At 47.5% G+C, this 23,489-nt stretch overlaps 8 protein-coding genes across 8 annotated transcripts, besides 1 other annotated feature; 5 read left to right on the forward strand and 3 right to left on the reverse strand.

The window, feature by feature from the left end:
- Positions 1-455: 455 nt before the first annotated feature.
- On the reverse strand, positions 456-1,529 carry LY89DRAFT_691946 (uncharacterized protein). The gene is made up of 4 exons (XM_018216440.1): positions 1,175-1,529; positions 967-1,109; positions 818-896; positions 456-764 (listed from the first exon to the last, which is right to left on the reverse strand). Exons 1-4 carry the CDS (start codon positions 1,347-1,349, stop codon positions 649-651), a joined length of 513 nt encoding a protein of 170 aa, XP_018061499.1. The 5' UTR covers positions 1,350-1,529; the 3' UTR covers positions 456-648.
- Positions 1,530-2,497: 968 nt separating this feature from the next.
- Positions 2,498-3,597, forward strand: LY89DRAFT_789939 (uncharacterized protein; the record flags this gene model as incomplete). Its single annotated transcript, XM_018223311.1, has 2 exons — positions 2,498-3,449; positions 3,507-3,597. Coding segments are annotated over 2 exons (1,043 nt in total), but the record flags the coding sequence as incomplete, so codon positions are not given.
- Positions 3,598-3,680: 83 nt separating this feature from the next.
- LY89DRAFT_369135 (uncharacterized protein) lies at positions 3,681-5,275 on the forward strand. The gene is made up of 2 exons (XM_018207045.1): positions 3,681-3,716; positions 3,769-5,275. Exon 2 carries the CDS (start codon positions 3,815-3,817, stop codon positions 5,075-5,077), a length of 1,263 nt encoding a protein of 420 aa, XP_018061501.1. The 5' UTR covers positions 3,681-3,716; positions 3,769-3,814; the 3' UTR covers positions 5,078-5,275.
- Positions 5,276-5,615: 340 nt separating this feature from the next.
- LY89DRAFT_369158 (uncharacterized protein) lies at positions 5,616-6,661 on the forward strand. The gene is made up of 2 exons (XM_018207046.1): positions 5,616-6,342; positions 6,400-6,661. Exons 1-2 carry the CDS (start codon positions 5,708-5,710, stop codon positions 6,578-6,580), a joined length of 816 nt encoding a protein of 271 aa, XP_018061502.1. The 5' UTR covers positions 5,616-5,707; the 3' UTR covers positions 6,581-6,661.
- A 716-nt stretch (positions 6,662-7,377) lies between these two features.
- On the forward strand, positions 7,378-9,645 carry LY89DRAFT_369166 (uncharacterized protein). Its single transcript, XM_018207047.1, has 4 exons — positions 7,378-7,408; positions 7,479-7,650; positions 7,703-7,909; positions 7,961-9,645. The coding sequence occupies exons 2-4, from the start codon at positions 7,613-7,615 to the stop codon at positions 9,453-9,455; spliced, it is 1,740 nt and encodes a 579-aa protein (XP_018061503.1). The 5' UTR covers positions 7,378-7,408; positions 7,479-7,612; the 3' UTR covers positions 9,456-9,645.
- An 816-nt stretch (positions 9,646-10,461) lies between these two features.
- Positions 10,462-10,797: a sequence feature (Protein overlapping with rRNA (LY89DRAFT_766965, KUJ07149.1) was converted to a misc_feature.).
- A 1,971-nt stretch (positions 10,798-12,768) lies between these two features.
- On the reverse strand, positions 12,769-15,006 carry LY89DRAFT_712212 (mitochondrial distribution and morphology protein 34; the record flags this gene model as incomplete). Its single annotated transcript, XM_018217961.1, has 3 exons — positions 14,361-15,006; positions 13,122-14,211; positions 12,769-13,079 (listed from the first exon to the last, which is right to left on the reverse strand). Exons 1-3 carry the CDS (start codon positions 14,625-14,627, stop codon positions 12,769-12,771), a joined length of 1,668 nt encoding a protein of 555 aa, XP_018061505.1. The 5' UTR covers positions 14,628-15,006.
- Positions 15,007-16,555: 1,549 nt separating this feature from the next.
- On the forward strand, positions 16,556-17,893 carry LY89DRAFT_743147 (uncharacterized protein; the record flags this gene model as incomplete). Its single annotated transcript, XM_018220925.1, has 3 exons — positions 16,556-16,766; positions 16,948-17,226; positions 17,274-17,893. 3 exons carry the CDS (start codon positions 16,556-16,558, stop codon positions 17,891-17,893), a joined length of 1,110 nt encoding a protein of 369 aa, XP_018061506.1.
- A 1,121-nt stretch (positions 17,894-19,014) lies between these two features.
- On the reverse strand, positions 19,015-22,208 carry LY89DRAFT_766971 (uncharacterized protein; the record flags this gene model as incomplete). Its single annotated transcript, XM_018221741.1, has 3 exons — positions 19,015-20,269; positions 20,743-20,988; positions 21,048-22,208. The coding sequence occupies 3 exons, from the start codon at positions 22,206-22,208 to the stop codon at positions 19,391-19,393; spliced, it is 2,286 nt and encodes a 761-aa protein (XP_018061507.1). The 3' UTR covers positions 19,015-19,390.
- Positions 22,209-23,489: the final 1,281 nt, after the last annotated feature.

The raw sequence follows: 23,489 nt of genomic DNA on the forward strand, positions 1-23,489 counted from the left end.
ATGTGTTTCCACTAGCGTCGTTTTCGAGGACAGCTGCCGGGAGTGCGTCTTGACCTTATGTTTCGATAACTTGTTTTAGATCTGATTCGGTGACTTGCTGTAGGCGATGTTGCGTTTGGGATGTTGGACGAGGATGTCGTTACGATTTTTGCATTATAGTTGGTACAATTCTAGTAAGCATTTTGGGGTTTTAGAATTTCGTTCATCAGTTGTAGACCACCGCCAGTGCATTATGGTAACTAGTGTTAGGTCTGGTAGCTTTGTGGAAATCTGGAGGAGAGTATTGCTGTAGGTTCTGGATTGGGGTCAGTACTTTTGATCAGGAAATGCCAGACCTGAAGGATTTTGAAAGTGCGAAGGAGAATGTTTTATAAGTTGTCAATTTGGATTAATGTATTTTATATGGGCTAGTGGGACTCGCAGCTTTTCTGGAAATTGGGGAGAGAATATTCAAGGCTACTTTGTTGACGGATGGAGGCAGAAGTGGTGGGTTGCAGTTGACACATAGGAAATGGGCTAAGTGTATTCCTGTCCTCTAAGAACGTTGCAGATTGCAGGTCAAATGGGGATTTCAAGACTTTAATTCCTTGCAAGAACCTTTTCCTCGCCATCTATCTCAGGAACTCAGCGTTGAACAGCAACTAAAACCTAGTTGCGTCCCAAATAATCAGCCTTTCCGACTGGAACACCCTCTTTTCTCAACAACGCGTACGCAGTGACGACATGGAAGAAGAAGTTGGGAATGGCGAAAGTGAGTGCGTAGTCTGTACTCATGTCAGTCCCTAATTTCCATTTGCGAAGAAAGGATTAAACTCACCCTTTCCCTTCCACTTCGTCTCACCAGACCGAGTCTTCATCACAACCTCCGCTTCTTCTTGAGCGTTGATGTGCTCGGGCTATTTGTCCCAACCGTTAGACCCTTCTTCCAGCCAAATGTAAGGCAGAAAAACATAAAGGAAAACTCACCTTCACACCCTCAAGAACCTCGATAGTCTTCTGGATCCTGGTAAACAGGTCTGGGAACGTCTTCTCATTATCCTCCAAGACAACGGGTTCAACGCCACCAATACGCTGAGCTAGACCCTTTGCGGTGTCCGATACACGTTGAACTGCTACTGTTAGCTCTTCCTTCTCTCTCCTCATGACCATCAAAACAGAAAAGAAGAAAACTCACTCTGGTAAACCAAGTTCCCCATATCCTCAATCAACCTACTCTCCGCCAACCCCGCCTCACTAATCTTCGCACCATCATCTTTCGTAAACGCAACGCCCTTCTCGAGACACTTCGACAGAGTCTTCAGGTTCTTGATGAAGACCGGGACGGTGATTTCATAGAGCGTGATTGCCATTTTTGCGGTAGATTTTGTTCTGATCAAGAAGTTGGAAAAGAGTTGAAGAAGTCAAGATGAAGTAAGAATCAAAATTAAATAATCTAACCTCTATCGATCTCCAGACAAAGTGGGAAAGAGCCACCTCTTTAACCTCACCCTCCATTCCTACCTAGGCAGTCAGGAAAATGGACATCAGCCTACACGCATCTGAAACATCCGAAACTTTTGTATTTGTAATGTTGGATTGTTAAGCAGGCAAGCAAGGGCGAGGCTGTAATGCAAGGTCCCGGCTCGGCATTGGGTCGTTGAAGGCTCGAAGGCTCACCGCTGTTTTGGGAGCTGTCACGTGTTTGGTGGTTGCTTTTGCGAGGAGTCGAGAGGACTCGGATGATGGTGCTTGGTGATGGTGATGATGGTGATGGTGGTGATGCTATTTGTTACTGGTGTTGTTGAGACCGAGTAGAAGAGGCGTTCGGAGCAACCTCATGAGATGCTTACTTCTCACGTTACTCTGTATGCTGACCGTCGATTTTCCATTTCAGGACTCACGAATTGTCACGAACAAACACCATTGATTGGGGTAGTATGCAGATTTTCCCCTGTGATGCTCTCCCGGATGCGTAGGTATCGATATCACTGACACAATGTCTTGTGTCCTTAGAAGCTGAGTCTCTGAACGATGCAACCCGCAAGAGTCACGGATCCATTCATCCACAATTTGCGATTCAATGGATGCCTATCATACTCCGCCGTACTGGCTCCCCTGTCGACAGGTCTCGAATATGGCGCTTTGCGACTCCTCGATACACATCACAATCATCTCCTTTTTATGCCATCCAATCTCTTGCGTGAAGTGCGTACGGTTCCCCGTGTTTGAGGTTAGTATTTGCATCTTCGAGAAAGAAACCCCCCAGAAATACACGCCATTATAAGGAGAATAGTTTGAATGATTAGATCTAAGATTGAACGCAGAGAGCTTCTCTATTTGAAATGTTAGTTGTCGATGAATCTCCATCATTACTTCATATGTTCCATGCTATCAGACCCCCTTTTTCTCTCGCTTCGCAATGTGACGTATGTAGCCGCGGTGAGGGGCAGAATCGCGTCGACGCGTCAACCTCACGCCTGCAAAGATTGTCTGGAAATCCAATTTGCATGCAATATCACCATGACGGCGCACGTCTCGGCGGCCGGGGAACTTCTCCAGTTTCTCGATCAGGTAAGCTGCCAAAGTCATATCGATGAGCATGAAGAAGAAATCGAACAGCTTCGACATCTGATCCAATTGCAAGGCGACGATGCATTTGCATGGCCTCTCCACAAACATTTCACGGACGAAGGATTATTGGCGGGCCCAGAGCTCGATCGAGGAGAGCAAGCTGTTTTGACTCGTATTCAAAGTGCTTGCAAAGAATTGGACTATTATGTCTGCTTGGCAAATATCGAAAGGATCACGGAAGTCAACAAAGAGATCACGTACTCGAGATACTGGCTTGACTTCGATTACGATGAGAGGCCAGAGGAGACTTATAAGTGTACAGCCAAAACCTTTGTTGATTCGGAGAAATTCAGTTTATTTGGCTCGGTCAAATTGCCTTTTGACAATCTTCTGGACGAGGATTATTTCAGCAACGAGGATCCTGACCATACCAAAGCTGATGATGACCATGATGAGCGATTCAAGTATACTTTCAACCGGACAGTGAGTGTTCTGAAATCATTCTGGTTCCACACTTTCTTCATGCTGACGCAATATGGGCCATCATTGTCGTTCCTTTGCCTAGGATGTCTTTCTTCCTCCAACACTGGGATATTGAAAACCATGCAAGCATTCTACGACGATTCAATGAGCAAGCAGTCCTTGTTGTACGATGTCGATGATAGCTTAGGTAAAGAAATATTGTCAGTGTGCAAGGCTATGGTCGCAAAGTACATTGAGGAGCCTCGTCATGCTCTCGGAGGTGTTGAGAACGAAACTGTTTTGGTAGCAAGTATTTGTCGCTTAAATGAGGAGGATTTGTTCGAATCTATTCTTCCATTGGTCTTTTCTTACGACGAGAATTATGCAACTGCAAAACGCATGATCCTTCGCCATGATCATGATCGGCTCCACAAGATGTAAGCTCATTCTTTATGTGCACTTCCCGTATTCTTCAATGACTGACAACAGTCCAGGTTGAACAGATGGCTAGGCAATATTGCCAGCGCGAACTCGCGCCTACACAAAATCGATCAGGTCGCTCTGTTATTGGCGGATCAGGATTAGGTATCTGACCAATACCAACGCTGTCTGACTTATTCGGACTTTGTTTCTCTCGAAGATGGCCAAGCTCTCGCGAGGTTGGCTGCAAGATGGTCGACAGACAGTGATTTGATATGCAGTGTGTAAGATATCCCTCGTTTACACGCTCATACCCAGATAGCTCATCAAGCACAGGCTTCTGCCAGCTATTCAAAAGCACTCGCATCAAGCTGAAAGTCTCATGGAATTCCTTGCGATGATCTCTACCATGCTGCAAGTTCCTAACCACATTTTCCAGGACCTGGTTCCAGCAGCATTACACCGTTTCAATCCCCAGATCCCATCTCACCACAAGCAAATGGCAACTATACTCTGCTATTTGAACAATCCCAGTCTTGGGAATAATCTCTCCGAGTTCACAACGAATATTACGCTGGATGCACTTTCTGCGACGCACGAAGCTTTGACAAGGCAATATCTACCATTTTTGAGTGAACTGGCACTCCACTTGGACAACGCTGGTTTTCTCCGCGTATTACCCTTCCAGATGATGTATCGATATATCATCAATGCTTATGTCTTGAAAGTATCTGTTGTTGGAAAGCACGTCAACAGTTTGAACAAAAGGGAGGCATCATACAAGCCAAAGCTTGAGGCATGGCGTGAGCTGAAGAGCACGACCAAGAGAACTTTGAAACTGTTCAACCAAGGGCAACTTCAAATTTTGCTCGGCGATCTTCACAAACCACTTCTTGACCTGGTTTCGGTTGAACTGCCTAGAGTCCCAACTGCTGCATTATCGAAGGCTATCACTTCAACTTCTTCAAACCATGGAAAGCCTGGAGACAGAAAACCAACTAATGTTTCTGATCCAGCCAACAAGTCGCAGGGCCAGCCGCTTGAACAACCTACTCTCCCCACCTACACAGACGAAACGCCTATTTCTGATCCCGCCAAGAAGTTTCAAGTCACAATACTTGCACAACCTCGTCTCGTTACAAACAAAGAGCCAATAATCAACAGTCCTGATTCCGCCACGATGTTGCAAGGTATTTCACTTCAACAACCTGTTTTCCCCTCCCGGTTTTCGGCTGCCGTCGGAAAGCTCAACAAATCATACCAACACGACCGTTTCGAAGGAATGATGGTCTTATGTACGACGGATCCTCGGACGAAATCGAAGGCCTACATATCCAGCGGCCAGCCCGTACCTAGTCATGACACCATAGCCTACGAAACCCATATGCGATGCCTAGACTGTGTGGAGCCATCGTTTCATTGTATGTATGCAGGCTTGCTAGGCTTCAAGGTGCATTTGAATTCGGCGCTGCATAAATTGAACGCCAAGACACGAATCGATAAAGATAAAACTTTGGTGGAGGAGAGAGAAAGGATGAAGGCGGATAGGAAAAGAGCAAGGGAGATCCAACGCAGCCCGTCCGGCAAGCCACCGGCTAAGCTGACCCGCACATCCCGACGAGCCGGCTTGAGAGAGATTGTATAAAGAAGCATAAGTATGTGTGAGATGGGGTGCTTAGTTGCTAGCTGGGGTTAGGGAAAGCTAAGATGTTGGTATATCTTAGAGGTGTAGTGTAGCATTTCGCGTCATCCTTACCTAGGTAATCTTGTACACTAGAGACTAGGACATCTGATTAGCGCATGCTTCTGAGAATATGTTTGAAGTATTTAGATAATACGGTAGAATTTCTCAGGAGCAAGTATGGTGAAGATCACCCATTCCGTCTAGATGGTTCGCTTTGTGAAAGTCCACTTAGGTTTTCTCGCCATGAAGATCGCGATTTTCACGCTGCTCTGAGACATTGAGACAGAGCTGTCCAGGTGCAAGCTAATATTGTCCCGCAGACTCAAATCATGATCCTTTCGCTTATAAAGGGGAAAGCGCGAGGGGCACGTGGAAAGGCGGTGGGAGGGGCAGAAACACGACTTCTTGACGCGTTGCATCGTTGGCAGTTCAAGGTGATACTAAAATCCAAGGTGAAATTTGTGGCCATTAGATCTTGGACATCGAGACCAGTTTGTTGCTTCTGGTCCACCCGAGGGCGAGTTTCTTGCTGACAATCATACTCAGAAACACAATGGCTGCTTCGCCATCATTCCACGTGCAGCTATTGGTATGGTCATGCCAGATCACGACACTGTCTTTACTACCTCGACATCTGACGCGATTGAGTTGAACGAAGGACATCTGTCGCAAGACCACGAAGCCCGGCCTACCACAGAGATCATCGAGCCTACTGTCGATTGTAGGGCCCTAGTAAAAGCAGCAAGAGAAATGCCACTATCTCCACCAGCAAAAGTCGAGGCTCTCGCACCTCCCGGCGAGATCAAGCGCCGACTTGGGCTACATTTCAATAAGGTCACTCAAGAAATGCCTATTGCCTGCAACCAGGAACTCAAAGACGCCCCCAATCCTTTCCTGTCAATCACTGGCTTTGGCAAAGTTGGCTTTCCGCTAGGTCCGGAGGACATCAACAGAATCAAAGCTGCGAGCGGCCAGTCTGATTCAGAGTCTCTTCAGGATGCCATAAACGTTGACCTCGCGGCTCCTGGACCACACAGGTCTTGGGAAGTGCCTGGTACTCTCTGGGAGGCAAGGAACCCGGCCTGGGAGATCTTTCTCCAGTCTATATGTGACAAGGTCGAAGACGGGCTGAGAATACAACATCTCAACAAAGGAGTAGCACTAAAGCCATCTTGCATGATCTTGTACGAGCCGGGAAGCAGGGTCGCTCCAAGCAGCAACCCTTCGTAAGCATGACTTTAAAAGTTTGTACGTGGTTGAATCTTTCACTGACATGTCGATAGATGTTTTTCGGCCCTGACATTTGGGACACTAGACATTGCCCTTCTAACGGAAGGCGGCGATGTCTCCCACCAATTCATGCATGACGAAACAACGCTAGGGTTTCCAAGACTCGAAACCTCAGAATTTGATTGTTCACTCACGGCATGGGACCGTTGTCTTCCTCGGTCCATATTTTCATGATGTTAACAACAGCGATTATAGTTTTCCGCGGTGCGAATCACGAGTTCCCAGATCGAATCGGGCTCCCGGCTCGTACTTCGATATCATCTTGAACACAAAGCGTCCGGACCAGTCTGTTTTGTTCCAACGAAAACCGTGCGGATACAGCGTCTTCAATATATCATGAAAAGCTGGTCGCAGCAGGCTGAAGAGGTTCCTCATCGCGCTCTAGGCTACATCTTAGATGATGCATATGATAATGATGAACTTTTGGATCATGATGGGCTCCGCGATGGGGATCAAGCCATTGTCCTGCAGCTACAAGAAGTGTGTCATAACGCTGAGATATACATGTGCTTTGCAAATGCTCGGCTGGTGACAGAAGAGACGGCAGAATGTTCGGATGATGACGAGGAGGAGCAGGACTATTATACTGCCGAGGGAGAAGGAGCGGCTATGGCCGCTATGGAGGCTACGGCTACTACGACGATTGTCCAGCTGATACTCGCGAAATTACGATTAGCAATTTCGTCGAGATTGGTGACAAACCATGTCTTTTCAAGGACCATGAACAGACTTTCCAGGAAGATGAACTAGTTCGAAATTGTTTTGAGGAAGCAGACCCGGACGAAGAAGAAGATGAAGAGTATGAGAACAGGTGTCGAAAAACTTACAACAGAACTGTCAGAAACCACGACTCCACTCTCGCTTTTGTTAAGTACTAATAACCATTCGTAGATGATTCTTCTCATGCCTGAGAAATTCAAAATATCGTTCTTCGCGGATGCAGAACCAGAAGCCCTTTATTTGATTCTGGAAAGCTTCAACAAAGCTGACTCTTCAGAGTTAGTAAGTCATTGGTCGTCTGATATAAAGGCCATCTGCGAAAAAGTGATTGACCGCGTTGCTTGGTTAAAAGTCCCAGCCCACGCTAGTGTAGAGAATTGCTCTATACTCCTAGAAACCATCTCTCGCCTTGATGACCTTGACCTACTCAAGCATGCTTTGCCAGTGGTGTTTACGAGCGCTGAAGCTTACGCGGTGGCACTGCGGATGGTCAAAAGACAGCCTGCTACATGGCTTCAATCAAAGTAGGTATCTTTTCCAAAAACCTTTTGGTCAATAAACTGCTGACTCGCATAGCCTTGATGAGGATCTGAAGAAGATAAACGTCTTTGCCACTCGAAGCCAGATCATTGAACTGGTAGCTCCATTACTGTCTGACCCGACTTGGCGCTTCAGACAATATCAGTCAGCGCTGGATTCGCTCGAAGTGTCTACGCCTGATGATTTCACAAGCTTCAGCAAGCTTATCGGGTTGTGGGCAAATGATCCTCTCCTCCATACTTCGTAAGTGTTGTCCTTACCTGCCACGAATTGAGAGACTCTGATAATTATCAGATTGATGCCTGTTCTCCAAAAATTGGCCCAAAATCCAGACCAGATTTTTGAATTCCTTTACAAGTCGTTGCAGCATCCACGGACTCTTCCCGATGCTATCTTCTTGCAGCTTGTCCCGACGATCAGACCTCTCATGGATCCAACGCGGCAACGAAGAGCTCACGGAATATCTGTCGTTCTTTGCCACATGCAAGAACTTGGACTCACCGAGCAAGTCCGAGAGATCACAGTCGAGATCACCAAAGCAGCAGCTTCCACGTCAGATACCTCCGCTCGGGAATATCTGCCTTTCCTTAGAGTGATGGTTGGTCCCCTGTCCTCGCGAAAACTTTTAGACTGTCTTGCTTTTCGTATGATGTACCTTCATATTCTCAATACTTACATAAGGAGCTTCAGCAAGAAAAAGCCCACTTCGAATATGAAAAGACAGAAGTGTGGCTGCGGGTGCTTTCCATGCAAGGACCTAGACAAGTTCATGGAGTCACTGGACCGCAAAGTCCTAAAGAGATATCGAACCGATAAGGAACGAAAGCACATACGGCAAAGAGTGCACGCCTTTGAGACCAGAGGCTTGTTGAGAACCACTGTCATGGTTCCTGTGTCTCTGGAGATGATTAAGACAAGTCCAGAGTTGGAAAAATGGGACAAATCGTGTGCTTCGATTGTCCAATACATCAGCAAAATAGGGCATTCAAGTTTGAAGGTTTTGCTCGGAGTTTGCTACACATCTATTATGGCTCTGGAACCAATCCCCGTTGCCGATGCCCCTGCGTCCGTGTTATCTCAAGTCATCGACTTGACTGATGCCGGGGCTGGAACCCCATCTCAACCTGCTAAAAATCCAAGCCCTATTCATAGATTTGGCGTTCCAGCATTCTCCCAGATTCAATCTTCTCTATCGGGACCAAGTCGGACACCAGAGTCGAATACATCGTGCTCGGAAACTGCGAGTAAGCGATCCGAGACGCGAATCAGCCCTCCCCTTCAAGCGACAAGCATCAACAAAGTCACAGCTTTGAACACTTTGAAACGCATACATTCCCCGCCCGCATCTCCCACTCGTGTTACAGTACCTGTACCCGCAACTGATCGCGTCGTTCCCCAAGCTCCTCCGCCTCCAGCATGGCTGACTACAAGTGTCGCCTCTCTTTCGGCCCAATTTCCGACGCACATTTTTGCCGACTTCATGCAACCTGTCAGTGTAGATATTGCAACAGGCCAGCGTGTATCAGTACCTTCAGAAGGTCATTCGTTACTTGGAAATACCAATCTCACTTTCTTTCCGAGGATAGCTTGCGCAGATTGTCACACGTCGCATGCTCCTGGGCCTGGGCAGACTGCTGAAACCTTCAGGATACATATCACCAGTTCTCAGCACAGGAATCGGGTAGCAGCTAGGATAGCGAGAGCTCAGAATGAGACGGGAGGTCAGCCACAGGACGTACCTGTTAATCTGGAAGCAGAGCCACCAGCAAAAAAAGTTCGCTGTGAATGAGGTGCTATGGTATGCCCAATCTTTTGGTGGACTCGCTGGGATTCGCTTGATGATAGATGCTATCGCAACAAAAACGCACACTAAGATACATGTGACCGTGTCCTTAGCTCGATCCATGGCCTGTTGAATACTGTGCAAGAAAAGTCTTCTGTGGAAGATGCGAATGAATTTTGAGCCTGCATGAAGCTCTTCTTATACTAGGAAGCTTGAGTAAGCTGAATCTCAGAGCTCTACTGGTCAATGATCTCACAAGCCATGGTTTACTTGAAACTCATCCGGGTGTGGTGATTTCAGAAAATCATCGGCCTAATGAAGGCGGCCGAGTGCAGTAGTTTGGTAAGCCAAGATGTTAAGCTTAAGCTTCTTGTCCAGGCTTGGATATGACAGGCGAAGTCAAGTTTGAGTTTAGCCCTTCCAGCACGGTCCAATTTTTGAGAATGAACCCGTGCCGTGCAGCTGAGCTGAGAAAGCTGGAGGTAAAAATCGTCATCGACATGATCGATTTAGTTCAGGTGGACTCGGAGTTGTTGAATACTGCTAGGCTGACTTTCTGTAGCTCTAGGGTCGTGATTTTCCTCGACAAGGAAAGGAAAACTATATGTCTAGCTCGAGTGCTGAAAGTTGTGGGTACAGCTTCGAACACTGCATCTAAGCCAACGTCCCGCGACAGCGTGCGTGCTTTTTGTACCGTTCTGCCACAACCTCTAATACTAACGTAGATTTCGATCATTTCACGTCTTCCGTAACTGTATACTTTCCGACCCTTAAGATAAGCAAGAAAGTTCAGGTACCATTGGTCAGTATCCCATTGTCGTCCGTGACGGCACACCAAATTTGAGATCTGGGGAAGACAATTCCTGAATGGTTGTCTGCCAAGTGGTGTTTTGATGTAAGGCTAAGTCTAGCCTTACCGTGTTTGTAGAGAGCAGCGTGATTCTCTCCGAACCAAGAAACAGAAATGGTCGTTTCAATGATTTCTGCACGAAGCTGGATGATGCTGCTTTGATCATTTGCATCCGCGACAAGGCAGCTGATCGGGAATATATCCATTATTAAAAGCGGTGACTCTTTCTTCTTCTTCATGCAATTCCTCCTTCTTCCCTCGGCAACTGATTACAGCCTTTCTTTCCTGCTCCACTTGGTAGATCACTGGGTAGCACAAGCGAGAATGGAGTCGCTCCAAACCCAAAAATGCCCAAAAAAAAAAAAAAAAAAAAACATACAACAGCAGGGATTCGCTAATGGTCACCCACTTAACTACTGATCTGCCGATCTGAGGCTTATAGATGGCAGAGCGGACGGGATGCCTAGTTCTCCTCAGTCTATGGTCGTATGTGGCAGAGTTTTGGTTGTTCAGTCCTATTATACTAGGATCGGAGTCTCGATAGTCCTCCAAAAATTTTTTTTTTTTGGCGCACGGACAGATTTCGTTGCGGACTCGCCCCACTCCCGCAAACTTGAAGGGGAAGAGATTGTTGTTCGTCCTTGATTGACGTCTTCCTTCAATTCTTACTGAATAGTGTGGGGAATGCAAGAAAGTTCGCCCCGAATATGAGGCTCTAGGCAAGCTCTATGCATCTGAAAATATCCTAAAATCCTAGATCACTGTTGCAACATTCGACCTAGAACAGAACGATTTCCCAGATCGAGATATTGGATGAGTGCCATCGTCCAAGCTTTCCCCGTTAGAAGCAAGGCCAACCCTATGCAATTCTTTGGGCCGGTAATGATGGAAAATATGGGTTAGAGATCATTAGAGTGATACAGCTTTTCCGAAGCCTAGAGCACTGACTTACAGAGAGAGGGTGATCAAACTAATCCCAGAGATTTTCGATATCTCTGAGTAGCACTATTTCAAATCCAGCTCGCTGACAGAGAATAGTTCTTGCTGCAATTACTCTGTTTCGTTGCTATTTAATGCATTCTATCTTATGGTGATATTGACGTTCAATTGGAAAAGCCGGAGACACCATTTGCTCTGTTCTGTCCGACACTTCCAAGTGAACATCTGATTTCATCAACAGCCCTAACTTAATTCAGCTGTCCTGCCACCTCTTCGAGCTCAGACGTGGAAATATGTTTCGTTGGCAGCCGCTCAGCGACCATCAAATCCAAGCCTTCAAATGTTCGACCCTCAGTTTCAGGCTGACGAAAAACCAACGTGAGGTGAGAAGCATGGGGCAAATTGCTTGGTTCTTACTCATGTGGGAAACGCTCAGTATTTATAGACAGAATAAACAATGAGAGTGGATACCCTTCCAACACGGACAACGCCATGAAGCATCACACAATGATGCATGGAAGAGTAACGACAAAGAAAACAAATGCAAACTTTCCACATAGATTTGAAATCCTTGGTCTGGGTTAGTAGCATGAGGAATAACCGACAGCACAAGCAATGTTGATCAAAGCATCAATGACAGTCGAAATCGACATCGCAATTGTCTTTTCCCCGAAGCTTAGCAGAGGAAACTTCGTAGATGATGACAATACGTAGAGGCTTGATAGTCATGTCGTAGAAAAAGTTGTATGTCACCATTATGGATGATTGAGCCCTCTAAGGCCCTCTTCACACTCGAATCGGTACTGTAGTTGGGTATAATATTCTCCTTTCTCATCCCAGTGCTTAAGAGATGGAGAACCGTCGTCCAAGACATAGATTAGCAAGGATAGTTACTGCCTCGGCTGGACTAAAGTAGGAGAGCTCGAGCATTCGGGTTCGTGTTCGAACAACCTAGGTAGGTTGAGTAAGATCCATGAGATCAAGCTGGATGAGATTCAAATTTGTCCATTGGATTGGATGATTGCGGTACACTACTATTACAGTACAGTGCTCCCTCTTCTCTTCCCTCGTCCTCTCTATTCGATCTTTCAGGGGTATCGAAACCCATCTCGTCCTTCTTGACCCATGACAAAAGAAAGGTTTTGTTTCTCGACGTGATGCATCTCAGCATCCGTCTGTATTGCGCAAGATTTGGCGCTATATGCTAGGCTTCCACCATTCCAGCAAAAAGCCCAACCATCATTTTACACAGTTCTTGATTAGAGTCTGGCCCATCCATTACCACCGGAACCCAACTCAGACCAGCCAGCCAGACCCGCCAGCTCTACCCACGACCAAACGAATTACCATGGAAGCGAGGGAATTGAGAATCTCCCAAAGGAAACACGCTAAATTGCAGCAAATAACAGCAAGAGGGGAGTCATTGTTCAAAGTTGCCCTTCTCCGGAACGCCATGCACCGGATCCCATTTTTTGTAACAGACAAAGGAAAGAATCTATGAGCGCAGAGATCTATAGGAGAGTGATCTTTTTAGTTGGCCTTTGGAGCATATGCTGGCGGTGGAGTTTCTTCTCGTTCGTCTCGAGACCAGAAGCCTTGACTTGTTGCCTTCTCGTCCTGAGCACGACGAGCAATTTCACTAGCCATCTTCATAACCCAGGCTTGTTCAATGATGCTTCCTGCTGCAGAGGATGTATCGGAAAGAACTGGAGCTGGCGTGTAATGTAACGGTGCTGAATTCGAGAACTTCTCTTGAGTATAAGTAGAGAAGCTAGTATACGCTGGTCGTTGTTCTCGGATTGGAACAGATGGCTCCTCAACAGGTAGGTGGTCAACGATGGCTTGTTCAGGTAGAGCAGCAGAGCTAAGTTTGAGAGATGGACGCTCTGACGTTGAAAGGCGAAGCTTTCTAGGCGAGTCACCAAGATCAATGCTGCTAGTCCGGAATCGTACTCTTTGAGATGGAGAGTGTGGGGGTGTAATGATATTGTCCTCTGGTTCCTCTTCAATGTGTGTAGGGGCGACTGGCTCGGACACTGCGACGATAGAAGCAGTCTCACTTTCGCCAGACTCACTAGTGAGGTCATCAGTGGTCTTTGTTCTGCGCAAGTTGACGACTCGAGTCTTCTTCTTGCGCATATGTGATCGTGAGTGTCGTCCAGCACCAAGTCCTAGTCCTGTAGTAGCCGAATGCATGCTCACGAGTGATGGTCGAGACGGAATGTGACCCTGTCCATCATCAGATGATCTGTTGAAAGTGTATGTTGTACTAGTGCTTCCAACCGAAGAATGTGACCGCATCAGACTTGGGGTTGCTGGTGTACTGCTTCCGGCAGAGTCGCTTCTTTCTGATGGTCCTGCCCAGGCTCTAAAAACAGCATCCCGGATGGAAGGAGTAAAGAGTGAGAGTGTACGTTGAGAATCAGTCAATGTGGCCAATCGGAGAAGGTTCTTTTGAGAGAAAAGCGAATGAATCTCTGAGCCACCGTCGAGGGTCATGGACGAAATTTCGCTCGCATCCAACACGTTTCCTCTGGCATCCACGGCATCTTGTGGAGGACTTCCAAATGGATCCACAACCACCTCGTCCTCTTCCGGCTTTTTGGCTTCCATCTCTTGATCTTCCTTGGCGCTGTGTTCCGGGCACCATAATCTTAGTGAAAGTCTGTGAATGATCGCGGGTAATTCGTCCATCATCAATGTCCGCAGCTGCATTTCAATCTCCTTCTGCAAATAGTCTCGAACGAAAGGTATGGAGTCAAAGGTCGAAGAGACCTTAAGTGATTCAAGCGGATCATTTCGAAAAACCAGGGTCAAGCCTTTCTGTCGCGAGAACACCAGTATGATGAAGGCCGACAACTTGATCTCCGATAAGGTAATTTGCAATGGTATCGTCAATCCAGATGACGCTGCTAGAGGCTGCGGCGAGGTAAAGGATGGTTTTGAAAATAGGTAAGTGTTCAAGGGGTTCGCCTGGATTGTTGATATATTAGCATCTGATATAACACGCTCAGGGATCATATCTTGCGCGCGTATCCTTGTGCGAAAACATTGCACCCAGCACAACAGCATTGTAAGGGGCGGCCTTAATACCGCAAAGGTGGGAGGTGTATTGGACGTACTTGGACTCGAGTCTTGAGGGTGAGAAAAGCGTCTCCAGAATAGCACATCTTGAAGATTCCTCTGAACCTATCCTCTGCCAAATCCCCAATCTCTAGTATTTCCAACTCGGGAGGCACGCTCCCTAGATTCAGCTCGTTGACTAAAATGTCATCGACGATTATCGGTGGTTTTGGAGATTTATTGAGGGCAGTCGTGAGCATCTCTTGAGCTCTTTTGTAAAAGTCCGCATCTGCCGTCAGCGGCGACCAGTTGAAATTGAACGCCATGTTGGGATCGCATCGGTCTTCTCAAAGGTATATGTTTTATCTTGTTGCAGACGTGGTGGAACTTCCGGTGTTGAGTGTTGGATCCTCTTGGTCGCGTGAAGAATCTGCGGACCTGACCTGGTGATAAGGTTATTCCACCGAACGCAGGGGCGCTGATCTTTATCACTCCCTCCCGTCTGCTCGTATCAATGAAGATACAAGTTGTCGACGGCAACGATGGGAATTCTTCTGCAGAGAAGTCGGGGTCGACGGGGTGATTGTCGTGGTGGATGGATCGATTGTTATGGGTGAGCGGAATCCCTTTTCCTTGCTTGTGATGATCCCAAAGAAGCAGAGTGACCACTGAGATTTACCTTTGCACTAAAGCTGTTAAGCGTCATCACCCGACTTATGCATGCGGAGAAACACAATGCACAATTTTGTTCCGAATTATTCCTGCCTGTGCCGCCGATAAAGATGACTAAGCGGTAATGTCGCGGTCTAACGCGGAAAATGGTTTCTCCGTGTCTTTGCATTTGCCTGAATTGCCCAACTGCAATGCTTCTTCCCGTTTGTTACAATTCCGAGTGGGAAGCTTAAGTGTTCTAGATGCGCACATGGCACGAACCCTTTTTTGAGGAGACAGCGTTCACGTGTGTATACAGTCCGCTTGTGTCGTCCATAAGCTTGGGACGAGAAAAAAAAATCAGACTGATCCATCCATCCATAGCACACACATCGTTCCGTCAGCAACGGAATTCTCACAAGGTCAGCGTCAAGGTCAATGCAAGTCTGCATCTGCAATAGTACCCTTCACTCCATGTATCGTTATTTCTTAAAACCACGTCTGATCGGTTTTGAGAAAGTATTAGCTCTTAGTTTCTTTGTCAAAGGCGTGCATGGGGTGCAGGACAAAGCCCGACCACCTTACTGAGGTGGTATTTTTAACCACAAGATATCGCCGTTCTACAAGTCCATGTCTCTTCCATCATCACCACATCATTAGCTGAAGTACCACTTCTGAAATAGTTGCAATTCGTCATTCTTTCCGGTTCATTTGTGGTTAATATTCATGCCTTTTAATCAGGCGTGAACTGTCTTCTGACTTTGAGTTAATTCACCAAGGATGTCATGTCAAGAAGCTGTGCAAGGCTTCGCCAAATCCCTATTGTCGATAGGACTCCTGTTACTCCTTAGCGGCCGCGCTTATTCCTTCCAGCTGCTGGGCGTAAAGAGATCGAGGATGGCTTCATTTGGCAGGTGACATCATCATTTCATTTCCTTCTTCCTGAAAAGCAAATCTCATTTTATAATGTTCATGTATACATAGCACTTGTTTCATCCTAGCAACATTCTTGCCATTATCGATGTTCATGCAATTTCATATCTTTAGTTGTCGAATTTCCATTCCTCACCAGAAGTCGGTGTTTCTGTGGAAATGCTAGTTAGTGTCTGACATAGAGTCTGCAAGACAGCCGCAAGTTTTGATGTTAGCTGAAATTTTGCTTGCTTTTGGTGAGAAGTTGCCCTTGGACATCGGATATCTGATGAAAAGAGTCTACCAGTCAGAAATGGAAGCAACGATTAACAGCACCTGCTTACTGTACAAGAAATATTCTAGTGCTACTCTCCGGTACTCTTGGGCCAGCCTATGGTTATCGATAGTCATCGGGGGGGAAATATCGACAACGACAGCTTACCGTCTCTCACCACCCTACCAGTATACCTACCTAGGTAAGTACCTAGGTAGTTATCGATACTTATCGGCGGCTATTGTCGGCTATTGGCCGATGTCTTATCGTCTATCACCACGTGGTCGCTTAACGTTTCACTGCTGAGGCTGGAAGTAAACACCTCCAGAGATCGAGGATAGCTTCGTCTTACATTTTCCCATCATTACAGACAACCACGTTCGAGACTCCCAACTCGTGGGGCACAACGTTACCAAGATGGAGCCCAAGACCGCAAAGATCCCCTTCGTTCCCGAAAACTGCTATCTCCATTACCTGGCGGAGGGAGCCGCGAACATTGTCTACAGGATCAGCGTCAGGCCCCCTACGCCCGACCCTTCCATCCTTGAGGAGTACTCCGGTACCACACCCCCACCTACAATCATCGAGACAGACGATGGAGAAGAGGTCGACCTGGCAATCTTCGATGGTAAGTCATTCCAATTCCAACTCCAAACATCCAGATGGCCATTTTCTCCACTCTGAAATCGAACCGACCAATCGCGTCAAGTCGCGTCAAGGCTCACTCGCTTTCATCACTCACCCTAACCCCTTTCCTCAGATCTTCCTCCCGCAAAATTGCACTTGATTGACTCTAACATATTTGATAGCCAAGCTTCTTCGTGTCCGAAAGGATGTTCCTACCACCATTCCGGTTGCTGTTGCTCAAGAACAATATGTCAGATTGATCGTGCCACTGTTCGATAAGGAGGATCTCGTTCAACAAGAGCTCGTCAAGCTTGGCCCAATGGATATTGTCGAGAAACTAAACATCGAACTGAATAAGCTCGAACTCGACTCGGCTAAGGATATGAAACGACCAGCTAGACGTGAAGGTATCTACTTGGCGGAAGATAAGTTTGGTCTGTTGGTCACCGATATGAGTGCAAGTTAGTATACCCACATTCTTACCACTAAGACATACTAACAGTTTAAGATTACTTGAGAGAAGTCATTGAGTTCAAACCCAAGTGGTTGAGTCAATCTCCATCTGCTCCCAAAGATTCGGTGCGCTGCAGAAACTGTGCGGTCACTGCAAGACGCAACCAAGAGCGCCATACCGCCAACCCCCCTGAGAAGCTCCTGGAAGGATTTTGCCCACTAGACCTTGTCTCTCGCAGCACGGATGATGTCCTCTACGTTGCCAGTGTCCTCCTCCGACCCAAGACTAACTTCGCTTCTGTCGAGCGCTTGGCTAAGTGGATTTACAACAATTCGCTACTCGTCCGACTCCGTGATGCTCAGGTGTATCTCGACAAGAAAGGACCCATGAAGGCAAACCCAAGTAACGAAGACTATCGTGTTGCCATGACCCTCCGTGATTGCACCTTGTACATCCGGTTGCCTAACAACAAGGAGGATGACGAGACAGGAATCGAAGCTCGACTTGGTGATCTGGACGTCAAGTCGGCAGCAAAGGGGCCATACTGGAAGGAAACCGAGAGGCAACTGATCAACGAGGGTTGGTACAATGGCAACGAGAGATGGACTACCCCGGAGCAGCAGGAGATCACTTGCGCCCTCGGCCGTAAATTCCGCACCAGAGACCGTATCTAAGTGTGTCATCGCTTCATTCTCTCTGTGTCTGCTTTGCATTGCGGCGTGGAGTTACAGGCGAATTAGGCGAGTTAAGGGAACCAGGCGTATTTGCAGAGATACCAATTTGCTTCTAAGATGCCTTTGAGCGTTCGGGAGTAATGGCGAATTGCGGAGGAACATATTTGCTTCTAGGATGCCTTGAGCGTTCGGTGTTGCAGAAATTGATTCCTCGATCATCAACAGAATGTGCTTTCAAAACCGTGATGTCTTCACTGTAGAACATTCACCTCTGTGTGCATCTTCTCACAAACTTTGCCAATATCCTCAACGTCTAGCTTCCCATCACAGCCCTCAATCCTCGCCCCCCTTCACACTCTTAAACTTACATTTACCCTCCTCGAATACACCTCCGCACCCACTCTCGGTACACTTCGTCTCGGGGAAGTAAATCCAAGTAGCACACTACTTTCATTAGCCTCGTCATCATTCTCTCGTTCTATTCTGTTCCTCTATCGTTCCCTCTTATTTCAATTTCCCTTCTACCACAGCTGTTCGAAGCGATGTACAATCACCAAGTCTAGCACATTCAGCGCAATATGCGCGATTCCCGCGTTCAGCGCAACCAGCGCACTCTGCGCGTTTTGCGCGATATGCACCATTTGTGCGTACAAATCATCCACTCCCTCTAAAGCAAAGAGAGAAAACTCACCAAGAAACTAGGAAGTGACTACATGGAGTCAATTCTCGTGTCAAGCATGGGAATCACAGATAGACCATCTCGCAGGTTGTTGCATTTCCATGCTAGGAGAGGGTAGTGAGGGCTTGTTTCTAAGGAGGGGGTCTTGGTCATAGTTTCTGGTTGATTGACTGGTTTTGATAATGATTTGGGTGTTTGTGTGTTGAGGATGGTGATGTTGGGAAGGAAAAGGGGGGTAGGGAATTTGAAGTAGTTAGGGTAGAATCGGGGATGATTCACATGCGTAGGAATTCAAGTCACATTGCCAATTTACCTGGCTTGATGAGTGTTTCGAGACCCGTATCATACATATCACATTCTCATGTCACAATCACACAAACTCAGCAGGATGCAAAGACAACGATTGAATTCCGCAAATCTCGAAGACAGAGCACGAAGCCTCCCGTCAGTCAAATCTAGCTAAAAACAACGTCGTAACGCAACGCAACGCAAAAAGCAGTGCAAGTCCATCGGGAGAAGCCCGATCATCTCGCTGACGTGTGGTAGAATCGTAAATACAAGTCCGCCAGCTAGACCTCAGAAGGATCCCCTGCTCGAACTAAATCGAGAGTCGAAACCAAGAGAAGTGTAAGTGCTGACAGCCAGGGAAATGAGTGTTGTGCAAGACAACGCAAGAATCGAAGAAGGAAAAACCATCACTGCCACAAACCACCAACGGTATGCACTCCGAAAGTGTCCCCCACGAACTGAAGAAGGAAAAACAGTGCAGAAAGCAATGCGGAAAGCAAAGCAATGAAGAAAGAGTAACCACCAGACACTTAATCATCTCCGTAGATATCATCCTCCTCGCCATCAAAACCTCCGTCCTCGTCCTCCTCTGGCTCAAAATCAGCCTCAGGATCAGCCTCAGCCTCGGCCTCAGCTGCACCCTTGTTGCCATTGTATTGAGTCATCTCGTTCCACTCATCCAAGTCCTTCTTGGTCTTCTCTGCCTCACGAGCCGTCTCCTCTGCCTTCTTGAGAGCTTCATCGTGGTCCTTGTTGCGACCAGTAGAGCCCTCAATTCGGCTACGCTTGCCATTGGTGTTGATGCGAGTCTTCTCCTCCAAGTCATCTAACTCCTTCTTAGCCTTCTCTGCCTCCAGCGCAGCCTCCTCTGCCTTCTTAACAGCTCTGAGATAGTCTCGCTCACGGCCAGTGCGTCCCTTCTTCTGGTAGAGATCCTTCTTGTTCTTATTCTCGGTCTTCCACTGGTATTTTCTCTTCGGCTTGGCCTCAGCTGTGCGGCGACGGACCATCTTCTTGGCTGCGAGAGAGGCCTTGCGACCCGGGTGCAACTTCTCATTCTCCACGTCGTGCATCTCTTCGGCCTTTCGGATGATCCAGGACATGTTGGGCGTGGATGGGTCGTCGAAAAAGTTCATCGGGACCTCCTTCATTGGGGCGGGAGACTTGCGGGCGAGGATGCTCTTTGGCTTGGAGTCTGACGCACTGGGGGGAGGAGGGAAGTTCATCAGGCTGTCGAAGTCGAAGCCGGGATAGACAGCTCCGCGGGGTTCAGGCTCTAGGCCGTCGCTGTTGTCGGGGTTGTTGTCGTAGTATTTTCGGGGATCACTATCTGCTGCCGCACGCTTCAAGCGTTTGGGAAGTACGGGCTCATCATCGTCATCGGACGAGGAGGAAGAGGTATTGAAATCCTGTGATGAACTTATGTTAGCATGATTGTCTGTTCAAAGATCCGTGACGGAAAAACGAAGAGTGACGGAAAAATATGAGAAGACATAAGATTGGGAAATGATGCAGCTGAGTTTGAGTGAGGAAATGACTGAAAATCACGGACTTGGATTCCGTAACTGAAGTGCAAATTGTAGAGTGCATTGTGCGGGCAAAAAGACATTGTTCAACTGAAAGACCGCCATAGTGGCAGTGAAATGTTCGCAAACAAAGATGTCATGTCCAAATGAACGGACAGCCACGAATGTTCGTCATGAACGAAGTAGCGGTGATGTTGGCAACGGTGATGTGAAACATCGGACGGCGTGCTAGTGAATGTAGATAGATGGGGTAGGAGAATGATTTGTAGATGTGGAATGACATTGTGGGTGAAAACATAATCGGAAAACATCAAACAGCATCGATGAACGAAATTGAAAAGAAAATTCAAACGTACCTCTTCATCATCGGACCATGGTAGATTCTTGCTTGGAAGGGGTCGGCGAATGGGACGCAAGTCAGGCTCATTCATTGTCTGCTCAAAGAGCGCGAGCTTGGCGTAGGCGCGGGCACCCATAGGCTTTTGTGGTTGAGCGCTGGTCTTGGATTGAGCACCGGTCTTGGTCTTGGGAGTGGCTCTGGCGCGAGGTGTAGTAATACGTCTCTTGGCCGGAAGACGAGTAGCAGACGAGCTGGATGGGGCCTACGAAACGTTAGTTCAAATAATTCTTGATGTAAACGAAAGGTTGCAAGGATGCTTACCACCGGAGAGGTAAATCGATCATGGTTTGGTCTGAAGACGAACAGAGGAGGAGAATCAGAAGCGTTTCCATCTCGCGCACCATCTTGACGAGGGTTGTCAAAGAGAGAGTCAGATTGAAGCAAGCTGGAGCCGCGATCGTTCTTGTCCTGTGTAGCATCCATCATTGGTGAGTCGGAAGAGTCTCGAACTTGAGCACCACCTTGACGAGAGTTGCCAAAGAGAGAATCAGGTTGACGGAAGATGGAGCCGCTATCGTTCTTGCCCTGCGTGACATCCATCGTTGGTGATGTAGGAGAGTCTCGAAGTTGCGCACCACTTTGACGAGAGTTGCTGAAGAGAGAAGCGGATCGACGGAAGATGGAGAGGCTATCGTTCTTGCCTTGTTTGCCAACCATAACTGGTGAATCTGGAGAGTCCCGAGCTTGCGCACCACTTTGGCGAGCGCTAAGAGAGACTCGAGCTGATTGGGTTAGTCCAGAGTTGATAGCGTCCTTGTCGAGTGGAAGACCCAGCAAGGCTGTATCGGAAAGCTGTCGAACTTGTGTGTCACTTTGATGAGCGCCAACAGAAGCTCGAGCTGAGTGAAATGGTGTGGGAGTGGTCTCGTTGTTGTCTTGAGTAAGATCGAACATTGGTACTACGGGAGCCCGTTGAACTTGCGCACCCTTACGAGAGTTATTGGAGACTCGAGCTCGAGGTGGTGGAAAGATGTCAGAGTCGCTATCGTCCTTGCCAGATATAAGATCCATCATCGGTGAATCAGGAGACTGTTGAACTTGCACAGCGCCCTTGCCCTTGCGAGAGCTAGAGACGCGAGCTCGAGGTGGTGGAAAGATATCGGAGTCGGTATCGTCCTTACTAGATGTAAGATCCATCATCGGGGAATCGAAAGACTGTGGAACTTGTGCACCACTCTTGCGAGAGCTATTGGAGACTCGAGCTCGAGCTGGTTGTGCAACGCCCTTACGAAAGCTATTAGAGACTCGAGCTCGAGGTGGTGCAAGTAGTCCGGAGGCGGCATCGTTGTTGCCCTGTGTACGACCCATAATCGGGGAACCGAAGAGTCCGTCTTGTGCATCACCTTCGCCGGAGTTGCCAGAGGCTCCAGCTAATTCTCGCGATCTGCCACTGCTCTTGTTACTGATACGTCTGCGATCCATCATGGGCGAGCTGTTGATGTCTCCAATGGGCTGAGCTCTTGCGAATGGTCGTTCTTTGTGATGAGTGGGAAGCAACTGTGGTCAGCAAAGTTGTTGTAAAATGGAAATGTGCGGAGACGAAACGCGCGTAGATATTTTCAATTAGCGCCTTCTCGTTCAAGCCGTGTCTGAGGACGAGGCGGCCGCAAATACAAGGCTATGGATAAGGGTAGTATGAGGTGGAATCAGTACCTACGTAGGTAGACAAGACTCGAACGGAAAGACTTAGTTATCGATAAGAAGAGAGTTGAATATGAACAGACAGGGCTCGACCAATACCACAAAGAGACCAGACTATCAATTGGGAAAGTGTGAGCATTATATTCTACGTTGCAGAGTATCTGAGTCGACAACCGTCAGGGAGACATATTTGATGATCGTCCGCATCCGGGCTTGGATAATTTTCCACAATATGCCGTGGGAACTCATTGTCCGAGTGGCAGACATTTCTGCTGCCTGGAACAGGGCAGAGCAAATCATTAGCAGCCATTGTTAAGCAGGTTGTATTGTCTCTCGAAGGGCAAGTGATGTAAAGGAAGCTCAGGTATGGGGAGGAGAGGAATAGGGTAGAGCTGGAAATGTAGGACGTCAAGAGCAGACGAAGATATGGCCAAAGATATTATTTCCGAATGACGGTGTGGACGTTGGACTTCGGCAGAGTAGTGTAAGGAACTGTTAAGTATTGGGTATTGACATCAGAGTTTTGCTGTGCTTGATGAGTATAGTGATTTTGTGACAAAGAAAGATCGTTCTGCGTACGGTCACGGACTTGAGGATGTTGTACGAACAATGTTTTTGGGCAAGATTTGTAGATATTCCAGTACGGTAATTTTGTCGTCGGTAGTGACTTGAGGTAGGAAATGTTGTCTGGACCGAAGAAGGTAACATTGCGGATGCGGGACTTTCAAGGCAAGTGATGCAGTGAGGTTATAAGTCTGCTGACGAAAATTGTGGCTCTTGAGGTTGAGGTATTGCATGTCGTTGTATTGTATGGTTGCAACGCATGCAAATGTAGGAACAAGGGACAAACACGGGCAAGTGAGGCTGTGATACCGATCTTCAAGAGAGAAGATAGAGGCGAAGATGACCGCTATGTCGTGCACTTTCTGTAAGATCGACACTTGGCAAATATTTGTTTGATTTTGTTGTTTGAATGTCGGTGTGGGTTACGGAGCTGTTGAGGTGGAGGAAGTCGGAGCTAGCAGCTGAGACTTTGAAGCTGCTAAGCAAGACAATAGCACG

The sequence above is a fragment of the Mollisia scopiformis genome, assembly GCF_001500285.1.
Source record: "Mollisia scopiformis unplaced genomic scaffold LY89scaffold_38, whole genome shotgun sequence".
NCBI lineage: Eukaryota > Fungi > Ascomycota > Leotiomycetes > Helotiales > Mollisiaceae > Mollisia > Mollisia scopiformis.

Excerpts from the sequence above, each read along its gene's own strand:
- LY89DRAFT_691946 (XM_018216440.1), bottom strand. The coding sequence starts at position 1,349 with ATGGCAATCACGCTCTATGAAATCACCGTCCCGGTCTTCATCAAGAAC. Across the intron at positions 897-966 it reads AGGTTCTTGAGGGTGTGAAG|CCCGAGCACATCAACGCTCA; the intron begins GTGAGTTTTCCT and ends TGGGACAAATAG. Across the intron at positions 765-817 it reads GACGAAGTGGAAGGGAAAGG|ACTACGCACTCACTTTCGCC; the intron begins GTGAGTTTAATC and ends ACATGAGTACAG.
- LY89DRAFT_369135 (XM_018207045.1), top strand. The coding sequence starts at position 3,815 with ATGGAATTCCTTGCGATGATCTCTACCATGCTGCAAGTTCCTAACCAC.
- LY89DRAFT_369158 (XM_018207046.1), top strand. The coding sequence starts at position 5,708 with ATGGTCATGCCAGATCACGACACTGTCTTTACTACCTCGACATCTGAC. Across the intron at positions 6,343-6,399 it reads GCTCCAAGCAGCAACCCTTC|ATGTTTTTCGGCCCTGACAT; the intron begins GTAAGCATGACT and ends ACATGTCGATAG.
- LY89DRAFT_369166 (XM_018207047.1), top strand. The coding sequence starts at position 7,613 with ATGGTCAAAAGACAGCCTGCTACATGGCTTCAATCAAA. Across the intron at positions 7,651-7,702 it reads GCTACATGGCTTCAATCAAA|CCTTGATGAGGATCTGAAGA; the intron begins GTAGGTATCTTT and ends TGACTCGCATAG. Across the intron at positions 7,910-7,960 it reads GATCCTCTCCTCCATACTTC|ATTGATGCCTGTTCTCCAAA; the intron begins GTAAGTGTTGTC and ends GATAATTATCAG.